The sequence below is a fragment of the Pelobates fuscus genome, chromosome 12 (genome assembly GCF_036172605.1).
Source record: "Pelobates fuscus isolate aPelFus1 chromosome 12, aPelFus1.pri, whole genome shotgun sequence".
NCBI classification, from domain to species: domain Eukaryota; kingdom Metazoa; phylum Chordata; class Amphibia; order Anura; family Pelobatidae; genus Pelobates; species Pelobates fuscus.
The window spans coordinates 32,432,413-32,450,643 of record NC_086328.1 but is presented as its reverse complement, the minus strand read 5'-3'; the positions used below and the strand labels follow the sequence as shown (position 1 = coordinate 32,450,643).

Sequence of the window (18,231 nt, the reverse complement as noted above, 5' to 3'; positions counted from 1 at the left end):
AAAGGAAAAAAAAAATAAAAAAATTACATATCTTGGGTGAAGTTCTCCTGGCAGTCTGAGCCTGTAACTTCCGCTGGTTGAGGGGAGGACTGAGGCGGCATGGAAGGGGGCAGTGCTGCTATTTGTCGTCTGTCACCAGCATGCTGTGCATGCTTGCACCCGACATTCAATATGCACTGAATTTACATTGGCAGTGAGGAACTCTCCTCTGGTCTAGCTAAAAACCCTTTGATGTTGCAAGAGGTGGAGTTACACGTATATATGTAGCGTTTCATAGTAAAAATCTGCACAAATCACTGGTCACAAATGCACAATGTGGCTTGGAGCCTTTAAGGACCAGTTATGGATTAACGTTAACATGATACGAGCGGTCTTTGGACAGGGGAAACAAACTTGGAAATCTCTACTCTCTTTCAGCTTGTTAGCTGCCTAAAGAAGGGGTGCAGAAATGACTCAGGTGTGCTGTCTAGGAGGGTGTAATCCGCATGAGTGTACATCTATAATATGTGTATCCTGTTTTATATACATTGGTTTCCAGTTTATTGTGCAGCCAACTAATTCAGGTTTGTTAATTCACTGCAAAAAAGGACTATAGGACATCAAAACACCAACTCTTTTAACTTGATAAACTGCAACAGAGTATTATGTGTAAAACGTGTTTGTAAGAACATACATGAACTGCAGAAAGATTTGTTTTATGCCTCTTCAAACACCCTCCATCACTTTGGGTTAGGGTTTGGAAGAATGTTAAAGAATATGGTGGTGATTCGTGTTCTGTAGAAACAGTGAGACTATTTTCCCTAAACTTTCCCACTTTTATTTCAGTCGCCTCTGAGCCATGACCTCATCCTTAGCCTGACTCAGGACGGAATCAAACTGCTGTTTGATGCTTACAACCAGAGACTGAAGGTGAGGAGCCGGGGCATTGAGAAGGTTGGGCCTGGCTAACATGAGTACAAATTGCTGGTGGAACATGATTGATCTGTTTTATTTTATGTTTTTATCTTTTGTTTTTCCACCACAGGTGATAGAAGTGTATGATTTGACAAAGGTTAAATTAAAATATTGGTAAGAGTTTCTATATTTTTTGCTTCTAATGTAAAAGCTACCCACTTCCTGCCTTGTATATAGGGACACTTGTACATGATGTGAGTGTTCTTCATTGGCCAATTTTTACAGTGTGCGTTTCTCCTGCAATAGATAGTTTGAGTACATTTTGTCTCCATACAATAGCTTCCCCTTTGTTTTCCAATTTCACAATTCACAATTTAGCCTTTGTTTACCCTTCTTCTGACTGATCAATCTTCCTTGCTCTTTTAGTGGAGTTCACTTCAACTCACAGTCCATTGCACCTACTATAGAGCAAATCGATCAGTCGTTTGGAGCAACACATCCTGGAGGTTCGTAATCACAGAATTTAGCTTCATGTTCCCAGGGATCATTAGATAATTGTATAAGTAGTGAGATAATTGTATATCTTCTCTTCAGTGTACAACTCCGCAGAACAGCTGTTCCACCTCAATTTTCGTGGTCTGTCATTCTCCTTTCAACTGGATTCCTGGACTGAAGCTCCGAAGTATGAGGTTAGTTCCACACATCTTCATGGAGAATTTTGTTTCAAGCTTAAATGTGTTGTTTTTGTGGAGCACTCTAGCACCGTATTTGTAGGAATAATTTACTGGCATGGGTGCATATGTAAAGGCATCGGTTTTAGAACTTGGGCAATTATTAGACTGCACTCTTGCTGTGGTAGAACTAGAACTTGCTGTGGTAGAACGAAGCAGAGATCAGCAAAAATTCCGTAAGAATATGGAATTTGTGTTTGAATGACTGAACATGTTGGAAGTTCTACTTCTAGAACATATTAGAAACTATGTTTCTGAAAACTTGTTTATAGGTCAGTTGAATCCTTATTCTTTGTAACGATGAGAGCTGAGCATACTGGCACAACATGAGGTCTTCTCACTGAAGCTTATGTTGACCTGAGATATTTATGAAGACCCAATAATTAGCATCATGCATATTTACAAATAAAATGTATCTCCTTGGGGCACTGCTGAGCTCAGCCCAATTCTGAGTTCCTCCAAGCTTACAAAAACAATAATGGCTTCTTGAGAACATAAAAGGAACACTAAAGCGTTGGTAATACAAATATGTATTCCTAATGCTGTAGTCTTCACCTACCTATCTAGGTGCCTACCTCCCTTGCAGGTGTTTTAAAGGTAAGTTTTTTTACTTCCATCCTGTGGCGCTCTGCCTTCCCCACTAACACTACGCATCTTCGGCTGAGATCATCAATATTAATTATCTCAGTCAAACCAACACTTGCTCATATGGAAGCATTGTGAGGCTAGTGCACATTTGATGCAAAACGCCGCACCGCGCCAGTCTGATGCCCTCAATAAGAGTAATCTAAACTATAAAAGAGGTTAACTTGGTTATAGCTGCAGAAGCCCCTCTAGTGTCTGTTGTCCTGACCTCCACCAGAGGCATGTAAATACTGCAATGAAAACCTTGTTGTTCCTGCAAAATGTCAATGTTTACTTCAGTAACACCTCCCTCTCCCCAAAACAGTATCTTTATGGGTTTATTGAGTAAACTACCATCTGTGCTGTGCTGCTGATCAACCAAATGCTATATGGATGGTTGTTCCTGATGGGCCCCGAGTAGTTGTGTATTTTGTTTTATTTCAATTATGATCTGATATTGCTGCTTTCTGACTCTTCATTCTTCTTTTTAAAGCCCAACTTTGCACATGGTTTGGCATCCCTCCAGATCCCCCATGGAGCAACTGTGAAACGCATGTATATATACAGCGGGAACAGCCTCCAAGACACCAAGTGAGTAACAAAATCATCCAAAGACAAATTACAATCCAAATGACTCTTTCCTCTGTTAATTTTAATTTCTTATTATGTGCCTCATGACAGGGCTCCCAGCATGCCCCTAGGTTGTTACCTGGGTAACGTGTTTGCAGAGAGTGTGGATGTTCTGAGAGATGCATTGGGGCCTCTAGGACTGAGGCTTCGTCTTCTCAGTACAGGTACTCACTGATCTATACTCATATACTGTCTGTTTCTGAATATGCTTTTTATATATGTTTGCGTATGTGGTTTTTTAGTGTGTTTTTTTTTTTTTTATCCTATGAACTCGCCTCTAGAAGTACAACTTTCGAGAAAATGATATAATTTGAGGGATATCATATAACAGTTGTGGCTCACCTTGGCTTCACCGATGAACGTTAACTACATTTCCCATGATAATCTGCCATATAGTAACCCTTGCTTAAATTGTCTCTCTCTGGCGTGAAAACTAAGCCAAGCCGCTCGACCATACAATGTACGTTTAGAAATGCATAACTAAAAAACACTCAAATGGCTGTTCAAATTCCTTGTTAGTAGTAGTGTGCAATACTCTCTTTAGCAGTATCTTCTTTCTCCTACACAACAGCCTGGATAGAAATGGAATGGGTGAAGCAATTATATTGTAGAATGTGTACTTACAGGTCAATCTGGTACTTGCTAGAATGTATACTTAACATTCTTTAGCTGTATTGTGTGGCAGATAATGAATGATTCATATCCCAATACCTATTAATAATTATTAAGGAATGCCTCTTTTTGTTGATGTCCTTTACATCTCTAGGCTGTGGACCGGGGGTAATGGCAGATGCCAAGATGCGGGTAATGGAGCGCTGTGTACATTTCGGTGATTCTTGTCAGGATGTGCTGAGTACCCTGGGGGCTCCACATAAAATCTTCTACAAATCTGACGACAAGGTGAGGAAATGGACATATGTAGGATTTGTAAACCTTTATAAATATGTAATACGTAACCTATATGAAGCCATAATGGCAAACAGACATTGTGGGAAAATATTGCCTTCTGTGTATTTTGGAGATATCCGAAGTAATGAGAAGAATGGCCCACTACCATTTGATATTTTTTTTTTTTTCACCGATATAATGGAATATCTCAAGTCACACACATCACCTACTTTTGATCAAATATTTCCCCGATGATGCTCCATGTGCCAGCCATGGTGACCAGATGTTGAAGTAATATTGCAAAGTTGTGCTTTTGAGCTGTAAGCTGTTGCATATCTCTAACTTCAGTGAACATACAAGGAAGTTCACTTTGGGAAGATGATTATTGATTCCAGTATAATGCCAACGCCCTTCTGGTTGCCAGTGCCAACTTGTTAATGAGTTTGTTGTTAGTGCATTTTAGTCCTTCAATAGGTCATGAAAGTATGAACCTCCAGGGGTTTGGTTGCATAGGTTTAACCCATGGGCAGCCATGAGGCTACTTGTGTCCAATAGTCCCAATAGGTCCCATCTTAATTTAACCTGGAACGTCTTAACCCATATGAGACTACGGAAATGAGACTCAGTGAAATTTTTGGCATTTTTGCTGAATTTAAAAAAAAAAAAAAAAAATGCCTCAGGGACTTCCTCTCGCCGCGACCCTCCCTGCTCCAAGGCCGACATGTGGTGGTTCGGCAGAGTCTTCGATCTATTTGACTCCCTCTCCGCAGCCAGTGCCTCACGATTCAGGACTTGTTTACACCAGTGGAGGGGTGCCTCTCTAGACTCCTAGGGATGGACTGGCTCAGGGGAGTCACTCTAATTATGCAGCTTACCTCAGTGCTCAGGTGTGTGCCTACAGTTCTCTAGTTCAGTTGTACCTGTTGAACCATTGCCTTATTCTGAGTCCCTGGTCTTTGAACTCTTGCCGGTTTATTTGCCAAATAAATTATGCTGCCTGGACTGACCTAACCTTCTGCCTGATTACTTCATTGGAGTCTCCCTTTCTGCACTTTGTTATTGGTGTCATGTTTGCTTATTGAGTATCTTCCACTCCAAACCCCTAGCAAAGTGTGCACCATTTCTGTTAGTGACTGTTTGGGTTCAGAAGCAGGTGTGACCAATGTAAAAGGTTACTTGTTCATTGTAGAACTACTCGGGGTCAAAAAGTGATGAACACAAGGATCAGGTATCTAGGACACGTTAACCAGACTTTGACTCTAACAGACTGTACCACTACTTCATTATTAACCTGCAGTCTGTAACATGATGTTAACTGTGTGCTTTGCCCTGACTGGTGAATATCAGGTTTTGAATGCTGTTTGTTTTCATTCCAGATGAAGATTCATTCCCCGTCCCCCCACAAACAGGTCCCTGCAAAATGCAATGACTATTTCTACAACTATTTTACCCTTGGGGTGGTAAGTTCGCACATGTCTGTAGTAGTTTTTCACAAAAGTGAAAATTCAAAGTGAATTTCAAATTTAAGATTAAAATAGCCGAACTGGAAAACATCCCGTAATTAGTTATGATTTCCATTTGGCTACTTTGGCATTACATTTTGAAGTTCACTTTGAATTCTCACATAAGTACCGTAAATAACCATGTTAGTATTTATTGTGTCAAATTAGTGAAATGATCAGTTCTGAGCAATTTGTGAAAATTTAGAGGCAACATTTAGAATATTCACTGTCCGTTATTCACTAAAGTGATTGTTGTTTGGAATTCACGTGAATTTCCAATTTTAGACCAATATACCCAACCTGGAAGCATAACAGAATATTTTCGAATCGACTATTTTGACCCTTAAATTTGGGGTTCACTTTGTATTTCACTTGATTCTCACTTTAGTGAATAATTCTGTTAATGTATTATCCACTGAATTTTGAAAAGCCATCTATGTATTGTCCCAATTAAATTCTAAATGAATGGTTCCGAATCCAGTCCTCAAAGCATGCTCCAGGGTTTTTCTAGTATCTCCTTGGGTAGAAAATTGGAAATGCATAACTCCTGAGATGTTGGTATACTTTGAGGTCTGGATTGTGAACTACTTCCTTAAATTGAAGAATGCTAATCCAGAATTGGTCCTAGATATGGCCAGCTAGCTAAGAAAATGGCTGGAAATCCATAACAATTTCAAAATCTGTCCCAAATCAAGCATATGAGTCTGTCCAGATAAATAAAATAGAAGTCGACAGACCCGCTACTAACCACAAGTGGCTTGTCAGATCTAGCCCTTAATCCCTCACTCCACATGTGACAGTGTAATGGTCAATAAGGAGTCATACCCACCAACGAAACACTTTTTCTTATTAACCTATTCGACTGCCAATGGTGTAATGGTCAGTAAGGTACAGCTTTTCACCTCTCCCGTTAATTCAGGTCTGCTGGACATCTGATTTATTAAAAAAAAAAAAAAAATTATAAATAATGATTTTTCAACCTTTTGTCCTCTTGCTGTTTGGGGAGTCTAATGTAAAATTTTTCAGTTTTTTTGTTGTCATTTTACTTGCATTTCACTTTTCATTTGGTATTTTATACAGTACTGTGGAGTCAGTCGTGCAGCTATAAATGTACCTACTACAACTAAATGTACCACTTAATTCGACCTCCAAAAATTAGAGGTGTAAATATAGAGGTGTATATAGGTTTACGCCTATATTTACCAGATATTTAGCAGATAAGACGACTCATAAACTCCTGTGCTCCTTTTGTGCTTAGGCTAGGCCACCAGAAGTCAACAAATAGTCGGATTTTATATAAAATTATAAATGTTCTTTTACTTCCTGCTATGTAATAGGTTATTTTATTATATGATTAAGAAGATGGTCTGAGTTCACAAATAAAAGACTAGCATGTAGTTTACCTTTTTGCTAATAGATGGCTTGTATCTCTCCAGCCAGTCAGCTGTGTTTACATATAACGATACGATATGGCAAGCAGTTATGTTATCTGCTAGTTATACCCGACATTTGTGTATAAAGCATAAATAATGATTACTAAGCGTACTTGATTGAGTTGTAACAGTGATAGTAAGCACTCCAAAAAATGTATTTCTTTAGAAATGACATTGGAACTAGAAGGACAAAAGCATTGAGCGTATCAAAAAAGTATTCGATCAAGGTCTTATTTTTGTCTTAGCCACATATGAACAAGTTTATGTCCAGCATATTAGTAGACCCCTAGTTTTTGGTATTATCAAATTTAATTTTTCCCCACTTTAAAAGTCGCCTTATGCGCAGGCATATATGGTAAATTGTAATATAGTTGCAGTCGGTGGTACCATAAATTGAGTTGGTGTCGAAGATTTGGTGTTATGACTCCACAGCCCTTGTATTAAGTGGGGCCGTGGAATCACAGATAACTGTTTTGAGGTCAAGACAGATGGAAATTTGTATAGAACCACAACCTCTTCTTTCTTCATTAAAAAATTGCAAAAATCATTGTCCCGATGAAGAGATTTATTTAAAGAATGTTACAGTAATGTTCATCTGACTGTATTACCTGTACCTATGACAAGCAGACGGTTCTACTCCAATGTCATTCTTCTTCAGCAGAGATTGTCTATTCTGGATCTGTCTACTTCACCTTTAATTTATTGTCTGTATCTCAAATGTTTAGGATATTCTCTTTGATGCAAATACGCACAAGGCCAAGAAGTTTGTACTGCACACAAATTATCCTGGGCATTACAACTTCAACATGTAAGTAGATGGATACATAGCTGTATCAACTATAATGTTACTGAAATTAATCTCATGTCACCAATTTCCAGGTAGTTGATAATTTTAAACCGCTGGACGAACCAATTATTTTTGGATATGTTGGTCACCCAGACCAGGGCTATCAGCGGATATAACATTTTTGGGGATATTATGTGTTTTGGGGTACTTTTAGGACTGGAGATAATTGGGTTAACACAGTATCTGACTCCATTATCTCCCAGCAGAGGGGAGAGATTGTATGCTAAGTGTGGGAGTGAATATTGTAACTCAGTTCCCCACAAGGTCCATGTGGGCGTACCCCTTGCATAGAGCCTCGTCTCATGTGTGGAGGGGACAGCTATATTCACTCTGGGGATTGTTATACTCCTTATACTCCCTGGAATTATAATCACTAGCTCTTATAAGAGCTGTTCCTGCTACACTCTCTGGAGTAGGAAATGTTCACCCACTGGAAGCTGGATCCTGGTCTTGGGTCCAGGATGGATGGAGGATGACAAGATCCCCAACCAAGCTGCGGCGGTTTGTGGGAGTCTACAATGCTGATGGTGTCTGGTGCAGTGCTTGGAGTCCTCGGTGAGCACTAGGAGCATCGACTGGCGGAGGCAACCGGTCGGGGTGCCAGGCGGTCCATCACAAAGCTGCTTATATTTACCTAGTCATCTATATATTCCGGGGCCAATACAAACCACTGTCTGGAAATGTATTCATAAACAGGATACATAGAACACAAAGTCACGCATTTAACTGGAAGAAAGGAGATTTAGTCTAAGGCAAAGGGAAGGTTTTTGTTTTTTTACAGTAAGAACAATAAGGATGTGGGATTTTCTGCCTGAAGAGGTGGTTTTATCAGTCTATACAGATGTTTAAACAGCATCATCATGAATACTTGCAAACACATAATATTCAGGGATATAATTTTTTATTTGTGTGGTAATAGCTGCTTGATACAAAGAGATCTGACTGACATTTTGGGATCAAGAAGGTTTTTTTTCCCTAGTTTGTTGCAAATTGGAAAGTGCTTCAAACTGGATTTGTTGCCTTCTTTTGGATCAACAGCAAAAACAAATGTGAGAGAAGCTGAACTTGAGGTATGCATGTCTCTTCTCATTGATGTAACTGTGTTATAGTTTGGGGCATTTTCAGAAAAGGGAATATATACATTTGTTAATTTTTTAACAGTTGTATGTTACGTAATTGATTAAATGAACAATCCTATAACCGTCTACTTCTTGTATAATGACCTTTCCTCTGCTTGTATTCCAGTTACCATCGCTGTGATTTCCGGATTCCTTTAACAGTTAAGAGAGGTGAGTTACTCTGATCTTAACAATGACGTCTTAAATTTTTTTAAAAATTTTTTTTTTTAAATAAAGCATTACTGGTTGGTATTTTTTGTTGTTTATAGCACTAGACATCAGATTGCAGGTTCACTTTCTAGTATGGCTTAATCTGTAATAAATACCTTCTGAGGTCAGTAACATTGTGGTCTAATAATACCTATACCCTCAGGATATACTGAAAAACAGAAGAAAATATCCTTGTATTCTTCCTTGAATGAGACTTTAACCCAAGCTGTAGTGGTTTCTGCTCCAGTTTTTTTTAACAATTGATCCTAGACTCTGTCCTTCTCTCCTTTTTGTCATAGCTGATCTAATTCGTACATTATATACTGTCTTGCTCTTCTTATAGATACCACTGAAACACAAAAAGAAATCTGCACCACCTACAGCAAGGTGAGAATATGTTTTATCTGGTAAATGTTTTGCCCCAACAAAAATGTTTACATACGGTTTCTGTCTATTGATACCCATTATAATCTTGGCCTCTGTTGCTACGGAGCCAATGTTTGGACAACTGAGGAATGATCAGTAAATTCTATTTGTAAAGAGATTATTGATATGGTAATCATTATTGAGTGAGACTTGATAAAGGAAAAGAAATATAGAACTAACCACTATGCGTAATGTGCAGTACGCCCCCGTGCCTACAGGAGAACTTCAGTTTCATCCAAACTCCTGCCCTCGAGTAGAAAGCTTTGAATAAATATATGTAGCTTTAACATAACACCGTATGCGCTAATTGCAGTGTTCTGGCTGGTCTTTCCACCAATACTTCCCTGGACAAAGTTTGTAAATTCAAATTATTTTCAATGTCTTAAGACAAATATTTATTTATAGTGGCGCTTCCAGAATCTTCACGGTCTTTTACCCTGGATGTCCTTTACATGAGAACGTGCAACGTCTTCAAAATTCCCGTAGGAAGCACTAATTCAATGTTTGGTGGAGCTCTAATGGACACGTGGTATATCTATTTTTCAGTATATATATCACCAACATAAGCTGAAGTGCTGTACAAAGTACTAGCTAGAGTAAAAAAGGTCCTGCTCAAAACAAGTTTACGTTCTAGAAGGCTTCTTGAAGACTGACGGATTATTTACTGAAGTGTGAATTGTTGGTCATTTTACGTGAATTTTAGATATTGATCTGCAAAAGCTGATTTGGGAATATTCTCCATATAACTCTACAGCTCACCTATTTTAAACCTTAAATTATGAAATTCACTTTGTATTCTTTATAAGTCATACTTTAATGAATAACCCTGTGTGGCTGGAGATTATGGGTAAATTGGCCTCTTAGGATATGGGTTAAATGTGCCTTTGATTGTTGTCTTTGTTTTTGGTCTTTCAGTGGGATAGTATTCAGGAGCTCCTAGGACACCCTATGGAGAAGCCTGTAGTTCTTCACAGGTAAACTTACACGTGCAGCTTTGAAATCAGATTTACCAGCTACTGTCTTGTCTGTGTGTAACGCATGTTAATCGTTATATATCAAACTACACTCTTATTATAAGGTGCAGAAGAATTAATCTGCAAAAAGTCACTTGTATTATATTATAATAACAACAATATAAGGTGTCAAAGAGAGGGGGAAACCAGCATCTGCTTTATTTATATCTGTAATGTTATTGGTCTATTGACGTTGGCCATTCGATAATGACGTTAAATTTCCCTTTCAGGTCATCTTCACCCAACAACACAAATCCATTTGGATCAACATTCTGCTTTGGCCTCCAGAGGATGATCTTTGAGGTTAGAAGAGTTCATTAGTTGTCTCTCTAAGAAAAAGTCGCCCCCAGAGTGGGCATAAATATTATCTAAGGATGTTTTTTTCCAGTGAATATTGAGTACTTATCTCCATAGTTCAGTGAACATGTACTTGCACTACACGCAACTGGTATGTTAGAATACCTGTACCAAAAAGAGACCACCGTCTGTTCAAGTACTTATACTATGCAGACTCATACCGTAGGGGGTTATCTTTTAGAGTATCACGATTTATACACACACAGCACTGTCTGTCAGGACTATTTATAGCACAAAGGAAACTGTCAGAGAATGGTACTTATACCACACAGGAAACGCTGTCAGAGTACTTGTACCAATCAGGGAACGCTGTCACAGTACTTACTCCATACATCAGGCAATAAGCAAATTAAAACGAAGGTTACCTGTTGCTTAGCTGACAGTAGGACTCGTTTGTTCACACTCCAGTTATACTGCAAAACTTGGATATATGCGATCACAGGATTATCTGTGAATTTACTGGTTTCACATTAATTAAGTGCACTTTTCATGCTTGCACCACAGAGAACAGGGAGTACCTGAGTGTGTTTCTTGTCCTTTGCATTCCATCTGGTCTTCAACATATTTTAATTTACGAAGTCTGTGTTCCAGGTGATGCAGAATAACCACATAGCATCTGTTACTCTCTACGGAGCTCCCAGACCCAGCGTCCAGCAGAAATCCTCCGAGACGAGCCAGTAAACCCGGAAGAAACTGGTGTGTTGGTCTAGCCCAGCGTGCCTTGACTTGTTGCCGAACAGCCGCACGAAGCAGGGTTGACCTTGCTGTGCTTAGTGCGAACTTGGCAGACCTGGGAGGCGCTGCACATACTGTGGGTATCTCCTGCCTCCCCCTCACTACTTCCCGTTCCTACCAGGCACCTTTTTTGCGGTCAGTGTGTCTTCTACGTCCCTGTGACCTTAGAGATGAAAGATCAAGGGCCGACAGAGAACTCTCTACTGCGTCTAAAAGCACAAATTTGATAAAGCCGTGTGCAGGACCTGGAAGTGAGGAATCTTCGTGTTAGTGTTACTAAAATCATGTGATAGTCACATTTGTAAATATTAATATACATGTGTATGTAAACACATTGATATTTCTGTGGTCAAAAGCAGTTTAAAGTGTGACTGGTGTGTACATATGCGCGTATGTATCTTGTAATATATACATATGTATGTATATATAATCTCATTCAGGTACCACATCATGTGACTTCAAGAAGCCGAATACATGCAAAACAGCCTCAGAATCTTTGTGTATTTGTTCACAAAGTGAGATATAAAGTGATTCTTTGTAGGCTCCCTCCGTGATGAGAATAAGCCCCGAACCAGAATGCGATCAGAAATTTAGTTTATACCATTTGCACTACATACACTTTACTTGATCAGTCATCGTGTTCACTGAACAGCATCTGAAAACGAACATGGAGACATTTTATAAGCTGCGTGAAATGCTTATTTATATGGCGGGTAAGTAATCGCTGTATTCCTAACAATTACTTGATGTGCTGTTTATAATTTTTTTTTTTTTTTTTTATTAATCTTATTTAAATAATATATTTTCCGCTGTTACTTTATTTTAATTTTTCTTCCTCTCTTCATTGGACACTCGTATGATGTTAAGTTTCCAAATGTTTTTGGTTTGTTTTTCTCCAAGGAGATAATCATGTCTTAAAATAGATGGGCCAATTTTTATTTTTATTTTGTTATCTTCTGTTATCAACTTTTAATTTTTAATAGGATGTAAAAAAAACCTGTACACATTTGCACAGCAAAGAATTAATTTTTTTTCGAACACCTCTTAAATTTACAATAATGCTTTCAATTAAGTGAAATGGCAGATTTAAAGAATTTAAAAAATACAAATACATTATTTTTTTTTTCTATCTGAAACCCGTAGAGTATGTCCAATATATTGTATTAATAAAAGTCACTTCTATTGACTGATGAAACAGGCATTCTGTCACCGAGGAATGGTTGCTTTTTGTCTTCATTTATACATTTTTGTTACCACATCTGTAATTTAAATTCTTCCTGTATTTTGATTGGCAGAAAACAAATCCACAAAAAAAGCAGATATAATTTTAAAGGGTTTGTCCCCCTCCTGTCTCACCATGTGAATCTTCTCTCACTTTCTCTAAATTTTAAATCATCCCACAGTAGGTACATATTTCACTTTTGTGAGAGTGCCATTTTATTTAAAAGGAAAATTGTTATAATTTATTATCATTGAAAATAAAAAGATTACTTGTATGTATGCGTTACAATAATATACACTGATGACATATTGCTCGTAAACACCGCTACGGAGCATTTCCAAACTTACCCTTTCTTAGCGCGAGCAGCCATTTTTAAGTGGTTGTCCGCACCTCATATTGGCCAAGTCCATGCTCGAATAGTCGAATTAAGCTCATAAAGTTTTATTTTTGAGAATCCCAGCACTTGTACATGACCTAAGGAATTGTCAACATGCACAAAGTCTTCTTGACTACCTGCTTGGCCTTTATTTGAATATGTATGCATCTAAGAGGATTTAAAAATGCCCCACCTAGTAAGGCAAAGTTGGAAAATGCACTGAAATATGGTATTTACTTGTATGTATATGTTGTAAAATAATATACACAGAAGCTGTAAAACATATTAACTTGTATAAACAAATTGACGACTCTTCTTTGAAGTCATCATTACCATACCTTTTATTTCAAATATTTAGTATTGCATTGGCCATGTCAATAGGAAACCTGAAACCCTGTCATTATCTGCAAAGTATTACCTATCTTATTTTGGACACAGAGCAAAATAACTCTGAAAAGTCTATGTCCAACCCTGTATAAACAGAATTACTGTCCATCTATTACCTGTTTGGTATTATTCATGCTAGGAGCTTACATTGACCATGATGATGCCTGCTTGAACTGTGTTAAAATATGGATCTCAGGCAACAAATTACTGAGAAATCGTCTGGAAACTTGCTCTAAGCCTTATTGGACAAGGTTTTTTTAGTGGTTACGCAATAAACATGTATTCATAAGACACAGGCACAAACTGCCTATAAAAGTTAAATGCTCATGAATAATTCACTGCCGTCATTTGATGTATAATTGATTCTACCAATTAAAACCAACTGACTGTGGAAAGTTCTGAAGCACAAGTTTGCTGTTAAAACAAACTTTATTTACTCATAAAATTTCCATTGTTGAACAGCCCAATGCGTTTTGCCTTCGTAGACCTTTATTTTTTAGCGGGATCTTAAAGTTTGCTTTAACGGGACATCTTTGCTTAAAGCTGTTTACAAAAGTCAAAACGAGAGCAAAGAATATTAAAGGGACTCCCTAATCCATAACCACTACTAGGCTGTAGTTGTTATGGTACTTACAAACTAAGTGGGTTACATCACCCTGATCCGTATCTAATATTTTTTAAGCTATTCAATAAAACACCACCTACAATCTTTACCCCGCTGCTGTAACTCGAATAATTTAGAACCTTATCCAGCATTTAACTAACTTACTAACACTGTTTATCATTGACACCAAAAGCGGATAAGCTAATGCGGATGTTCATATCTGCATCAGCAGAGTCTCAGCAGTGGAGGCCATTCTGCAACTTCCCAGCATGAGACCTAGGTTTTTCAGAACACTTAAAAAAAAAAAAAATTGACACAAGCCGATGAGCAACAGTTATGATACTTAGAATGCTACTATTAAGGGACATTCCCGGCAGCTGTGAAACTTAAATCCATATCATCCGTATTGATATCATATAATATGCTGTATGTGCTTAAATCTTCATAGTTTTATATTTTGCACAAAATTATAAATGTTTTACAGAATGCGGTCCAATTAGCTTGCATTAGGAGGAGAAGACACCCAGGGGCACGTATAGTAAAGTTATCACTACCTGTTTGTAGTTTCTCTGACTGTCTGCAGCCAGGCTGTTAATTAAAACCAGCTCCCACAGTGATGTTGGATTTGCCTCCAAACAATACAGCATATTAATGAGGCCAAAATCTATAAAATACACAAGTTTTATTGGTGCATAGAGTGTCCCTCTAAACGGAAGAATAGATATTTTTTTTTTTCCTGTGTAATATGTTTCTTTTTAAACATATTTTGCTAATGTTTTACATAAAGGCATTATGTTCCCTATAATTACAAATATATCCAGCTGATGTACAAATCCTGTTTCACTTTTGCTCTCGTAACAGTGCAAAAAATATGTATTTTTTATTGATTTAATTCTTTAAAACTGTTAAAACAGAGGGCCTCTCTCTGCTGGCAAACTGCACTTTTTACCCTTTGCCAAAACATAAAATCATCAGATGGCTTGCAACGGTTCATGGGAGACCCAGCTCACCAACTGGTAGAGGTCCAGTGTTTGAAATACCTATACCTTACAATCTTGCTGAAGAGAGGCCAAATGCACTAGTTAACAGGGGGAGTGGTGACTCCATGCTTTTTACACAATAGCCAAAGATGTCTGCCAGACAGTTACCAAGGGATGTATGATCTGTAATTTATTTCTCCACATCTTCCAACTGGTCCGGATCCTGCATGTACTGGTTTCCTAAGAGATAGTGCCAAGTTTGTTACGGTTATATTTTTCCATGTTTTATAAAGGGAAAGACATTATTGGGGGGTACTAAGAGCAGTTATGTAATACACACATGCAGACAATTTACCGTTGAGCAATGTGTTGCGATTTCTTACTGCCATGGATGCCTATAGACGCAACATTCTCCTTGGGTTACTGGGATTCTGTCCTCTTCTCCCTGCTTATTAACAGTTGATGCCAGAATGTTAACCAACGCTATCACTGGCACTGAGTCTCTCTGTGTCATTTTGTGTATAGGAGGAGGTCAGCTGGTTGTGGGGGGAGAGGTTGAAATTGGAATGATTAAATTATTAATAGAAATGTATCCTCTTTGTAATATTTTGGTGTAATAACGTGATACATGGACAAAGTTTGTGTGTTTTTACAGCATAGTGTACAGATTTATTTTTCTTTTGTAAATATTGTTTTGGGGTTTTTGTTTGTATGTAGTAAAATGTGTGCAGGTGATGTCCGCATGCAGGGAGAGAACCTGAACGTAAGAAGATGCCTCCCCCCCCCAAGTTTGCTGCCATGTAAATGTGAACTAGAAAGGCATGTTCTCTCATAATCTAGTCTTCCTTTCAGGTGTTTAATTACCCACGTTCCCACCAGAGTGCTCATTTAGCATTTTGTTCTGTTCAGCTACTTACCCTTTTGACTACCATAGAGTTAATATTAAAAAAGGAAATCTACCGTCCCTGCTGCAGATTGTTGCCCAGACACTTTCCATTTGAGGAAACCCTCATAGCTGCTTTTTATTTGTGTTTACAATGCCCAATCCTGCTAGTATTGCGTCCTTCTAAAACGTGGTGACATCCCCAGCCCCGTATGACAGGAAGTGAACAGACTGAGGCATGTGGGAGACCATGGCTTGGTCCAAGAGTACAGAATAATTGTGCCGTTTTAAGTATAGAGAATAATGTGGAAGTATCTCCAAACTTAGAGAGTTTCTACATGGGGTTCTTATTAGGCAAACTGTCGGAGAAGAAATGCTGTTTTCAAAAAATAAAGATATTTGTGATCATGTTTTTGTTTTGTTTTATTTCAGTTTTTTACAATAATTCTTATGAAATCTGTTGCTCCGAAACAGCATGTATACCCACAACCTAATAAAGGGAGACCATTTGGTCACAACTTGTTTGCCTGTTTTTTTTTTTCTTTGTTTATTTTGTGTTTGCGTATATTGCTTTGTGTCTGAATATTTTTTTTTCTATGAATACATACTGCATCTTAGCAGTTTTTTTCATAATAAGTGCAATAAGAAAGTGCTGTGTGTGTGTGTGACCTTTATACATCATTACTCTTTCTCCCCTTCTTTGTTGACACTTTAGGACACCCCTTCAGAAGTAAAAGGCCAGCATGACAGAAAATTTCCATTATGTGTCCTTAAGGGATTAAAAACATTTTATCTTCTAAGAAGTGTGCGTTGTGTTTTTTGGGTTTTAGTTTTCATGAATGGTTGCTGTCGTTGATCCAATGCTGTGAGACCGTATAGTTGGTTTCTACAATCTGCAGCAGGATTGGACATTCTGCATCTTCCCAACCTTTAAGGGTCCAACTATTTCACCATGTGCTTGAAAGTTCTTGGTTCACTTGTAGACTCGTGACTGCATTTATGGCCTGTTTTGTCTTTTTCTTCTTCCAGTGGAACGGTTTCTTTATTCTCTGTTTTTGGGAACAGGGTGGCTGTTGACTGTGCAGAAGGTTCCACATGAGCCAGATCTCTGCTGCTTTGAGACTGTGTACAACCATTAGGTCTTTGTAGAAGCAAGGATCAAATGTTTGTAAGTGAGGTGCAGCCGAGGGTCTTGTGATTCCAAATGTTTTAAATCCTTCGTGTAAAACTGGTTTGAGATTAATACGTTGCAAGCACATTCCCAAAAATACATCATCTATAGGAAAGAGTTCCACCTCTTTGCAGGCTTCAGACAACTTTTTCATGGTCACTCCCGACATTAGAAATCCTCCACCTCCTGCATAGGCTGGATATATCCCTAACCCGTACATAGTCTCTGGAATGTAGTATTTGCTTTTCTTTGACCTTATCGGCTTGGCATGATTTATAATATCCCCAACAAACAAATCTTCAGAAGCGTTTTGGTTCTGCAAGAAATGTATCAAGTTCTCTACATTGACGAATACATCGGCATCACCCTTGAAAATAAATTTAACGTCATTGCAAAACATTTCTGCCCAGCTCAAAAAGTGGATCTCTTTCAAGGTCAAGTTGAAGAACGTATCAAGAAAATCCCACAGCAATATATCTTTGTAATAGTGACTCTCTTGTTGCATAAGGGACTCCCACAAGGACACTGTTGTTTTATTCTTGGGGATCCCTAGAAGAAATACCCTCCTGACCCGCACACCATTGACTAATCCTTCTTTCCCCCAGGTTTTGCGAACACTTTCACGTCGGTCAAAGTCTTCCACAATGGATTTTACTGCAATGAGTAGGAATGACTCTCCGGAAGGTTTTGTGCACTTGTTTGGTTGGTTGATTAGCAAGCTAAAGTTTCGATGATCTTTACTGCTGAGGTACTGTTGGAAGTCAAATGGAGATTGTGTCTTTACTGGTGGGACTGTGGGCTTAACGTCTTCACTGTCTACGTCTGCATGATAAACCTCTGAAAGGAGTTTCACTTTACCTGTTATTACTTTAGCGTCATAATATTTCTTGGAAGCTGCAGTCCTGGGTGGGTTCTTGAGTCTTTTCGTGTTTTTCACTGGAGCAATGTCTTGTTTAGCAGTTGGTCTTAACAAACTATACAGCAAAGTGCTGAGAGAGATCACCAGAAGAAGAGTGCAAAGGACATCTCCCTTAATTCGAACTCTCATTGTTATTGGAGAATTTCAAGGACTTTGTCTTCCTTTTTTTCATGGAACATGTGCTCTCCCATCTGGAACAAAGGAAACGGCTATATGTCAGTGGAAATGGTTAAATCTTTTATTTACAAATTTCAGTTCACAACCTGTTATCAAAGCAGCTA

General features: G+C 38.3%; 2 protein-coding genes across 2 annotated transcripts in view; one reads left to right on the top strand and one right to left on the bottom strand.

The window, feature by feature from the left end:
• Positions 1-12,376, top strand: part of PHAF1 (phagosome assembly factor 1) — a 40,630-nt gene extending 28,254 nt beyond the window's left edge. Inside the window, exons 4-17 of the mRNA XM_063438011.1 lie at positions 826-909; positions 1,025-1,068; positions 1,321-1,400; positions 1,489-1,583; positions 2,743-2,840; positions 2,931-3,043; positions 3,646-3,779; positions 5,144-5,227; positions 7,428-7,510; positions 8,795-8,838; positions 9,221-9,264; positions 10,219-10,277; positions 10,547-10,619; positions 11,265-12,376. Coding sequence (XP_063294081.1) covers positions 826-909; positions 1,025-1,068; positions 1,321-1,400; positions 1,489-1,583; positions 2,743-2,840; positions 2,931-3,043; positions 3,646-3,779; positions 5,144-5,227; positions 7,428-7,510; positions 8,795-8,838; positions 9,221-9,264; positions 10,219-10,277; positions 10,547-10,619; positions 11,265-11,354 — 1,125 coding nt within the window. The 3' untranslated portion in view covers positions 11,355-12,376. The remainder of the gene's footprint in view (positions 1-825; positions 910-1,024; positions 1,069-1,320; positions 1,401-1,488; positions 1,584-2,742; positions 2,841-2,930; positions 3,044-3,645; positions 3,780-5,143; positions 5,228-7,427; positions 7,511-8,794; positions 8,839-9,220; positions 9,265-10,218; positions 10,278-10,546; positions 10,620-11,264) is intronic.
• A 258-nt stretch (positions 12,377-12,634) lies between these two features.
• B3GNT9 (UDP-GlcNAc:betaGal beta-1,3-N-acetylglucosaminyltransferase 9) overlaps positions 12,635-18,231 on the bottom strand; it is a 41,783-nt gene continuing 36,186 nt past the window's right edge. The window contains exon 2 of the mRNA XM_063438010.1: positions 12,635-18,141. Within this exon, the coding sequence (XP_063294080.1) occupies positions 16,808-18,079 (1,272 nt within the window). The 5' untranslated portion in view covers positions 18,080-18,141 and the 3' untranslated portion in view covers positions 12,635-16,807. The remainder of the gene's footprint in view (positions 18,142-18,231) is intronic.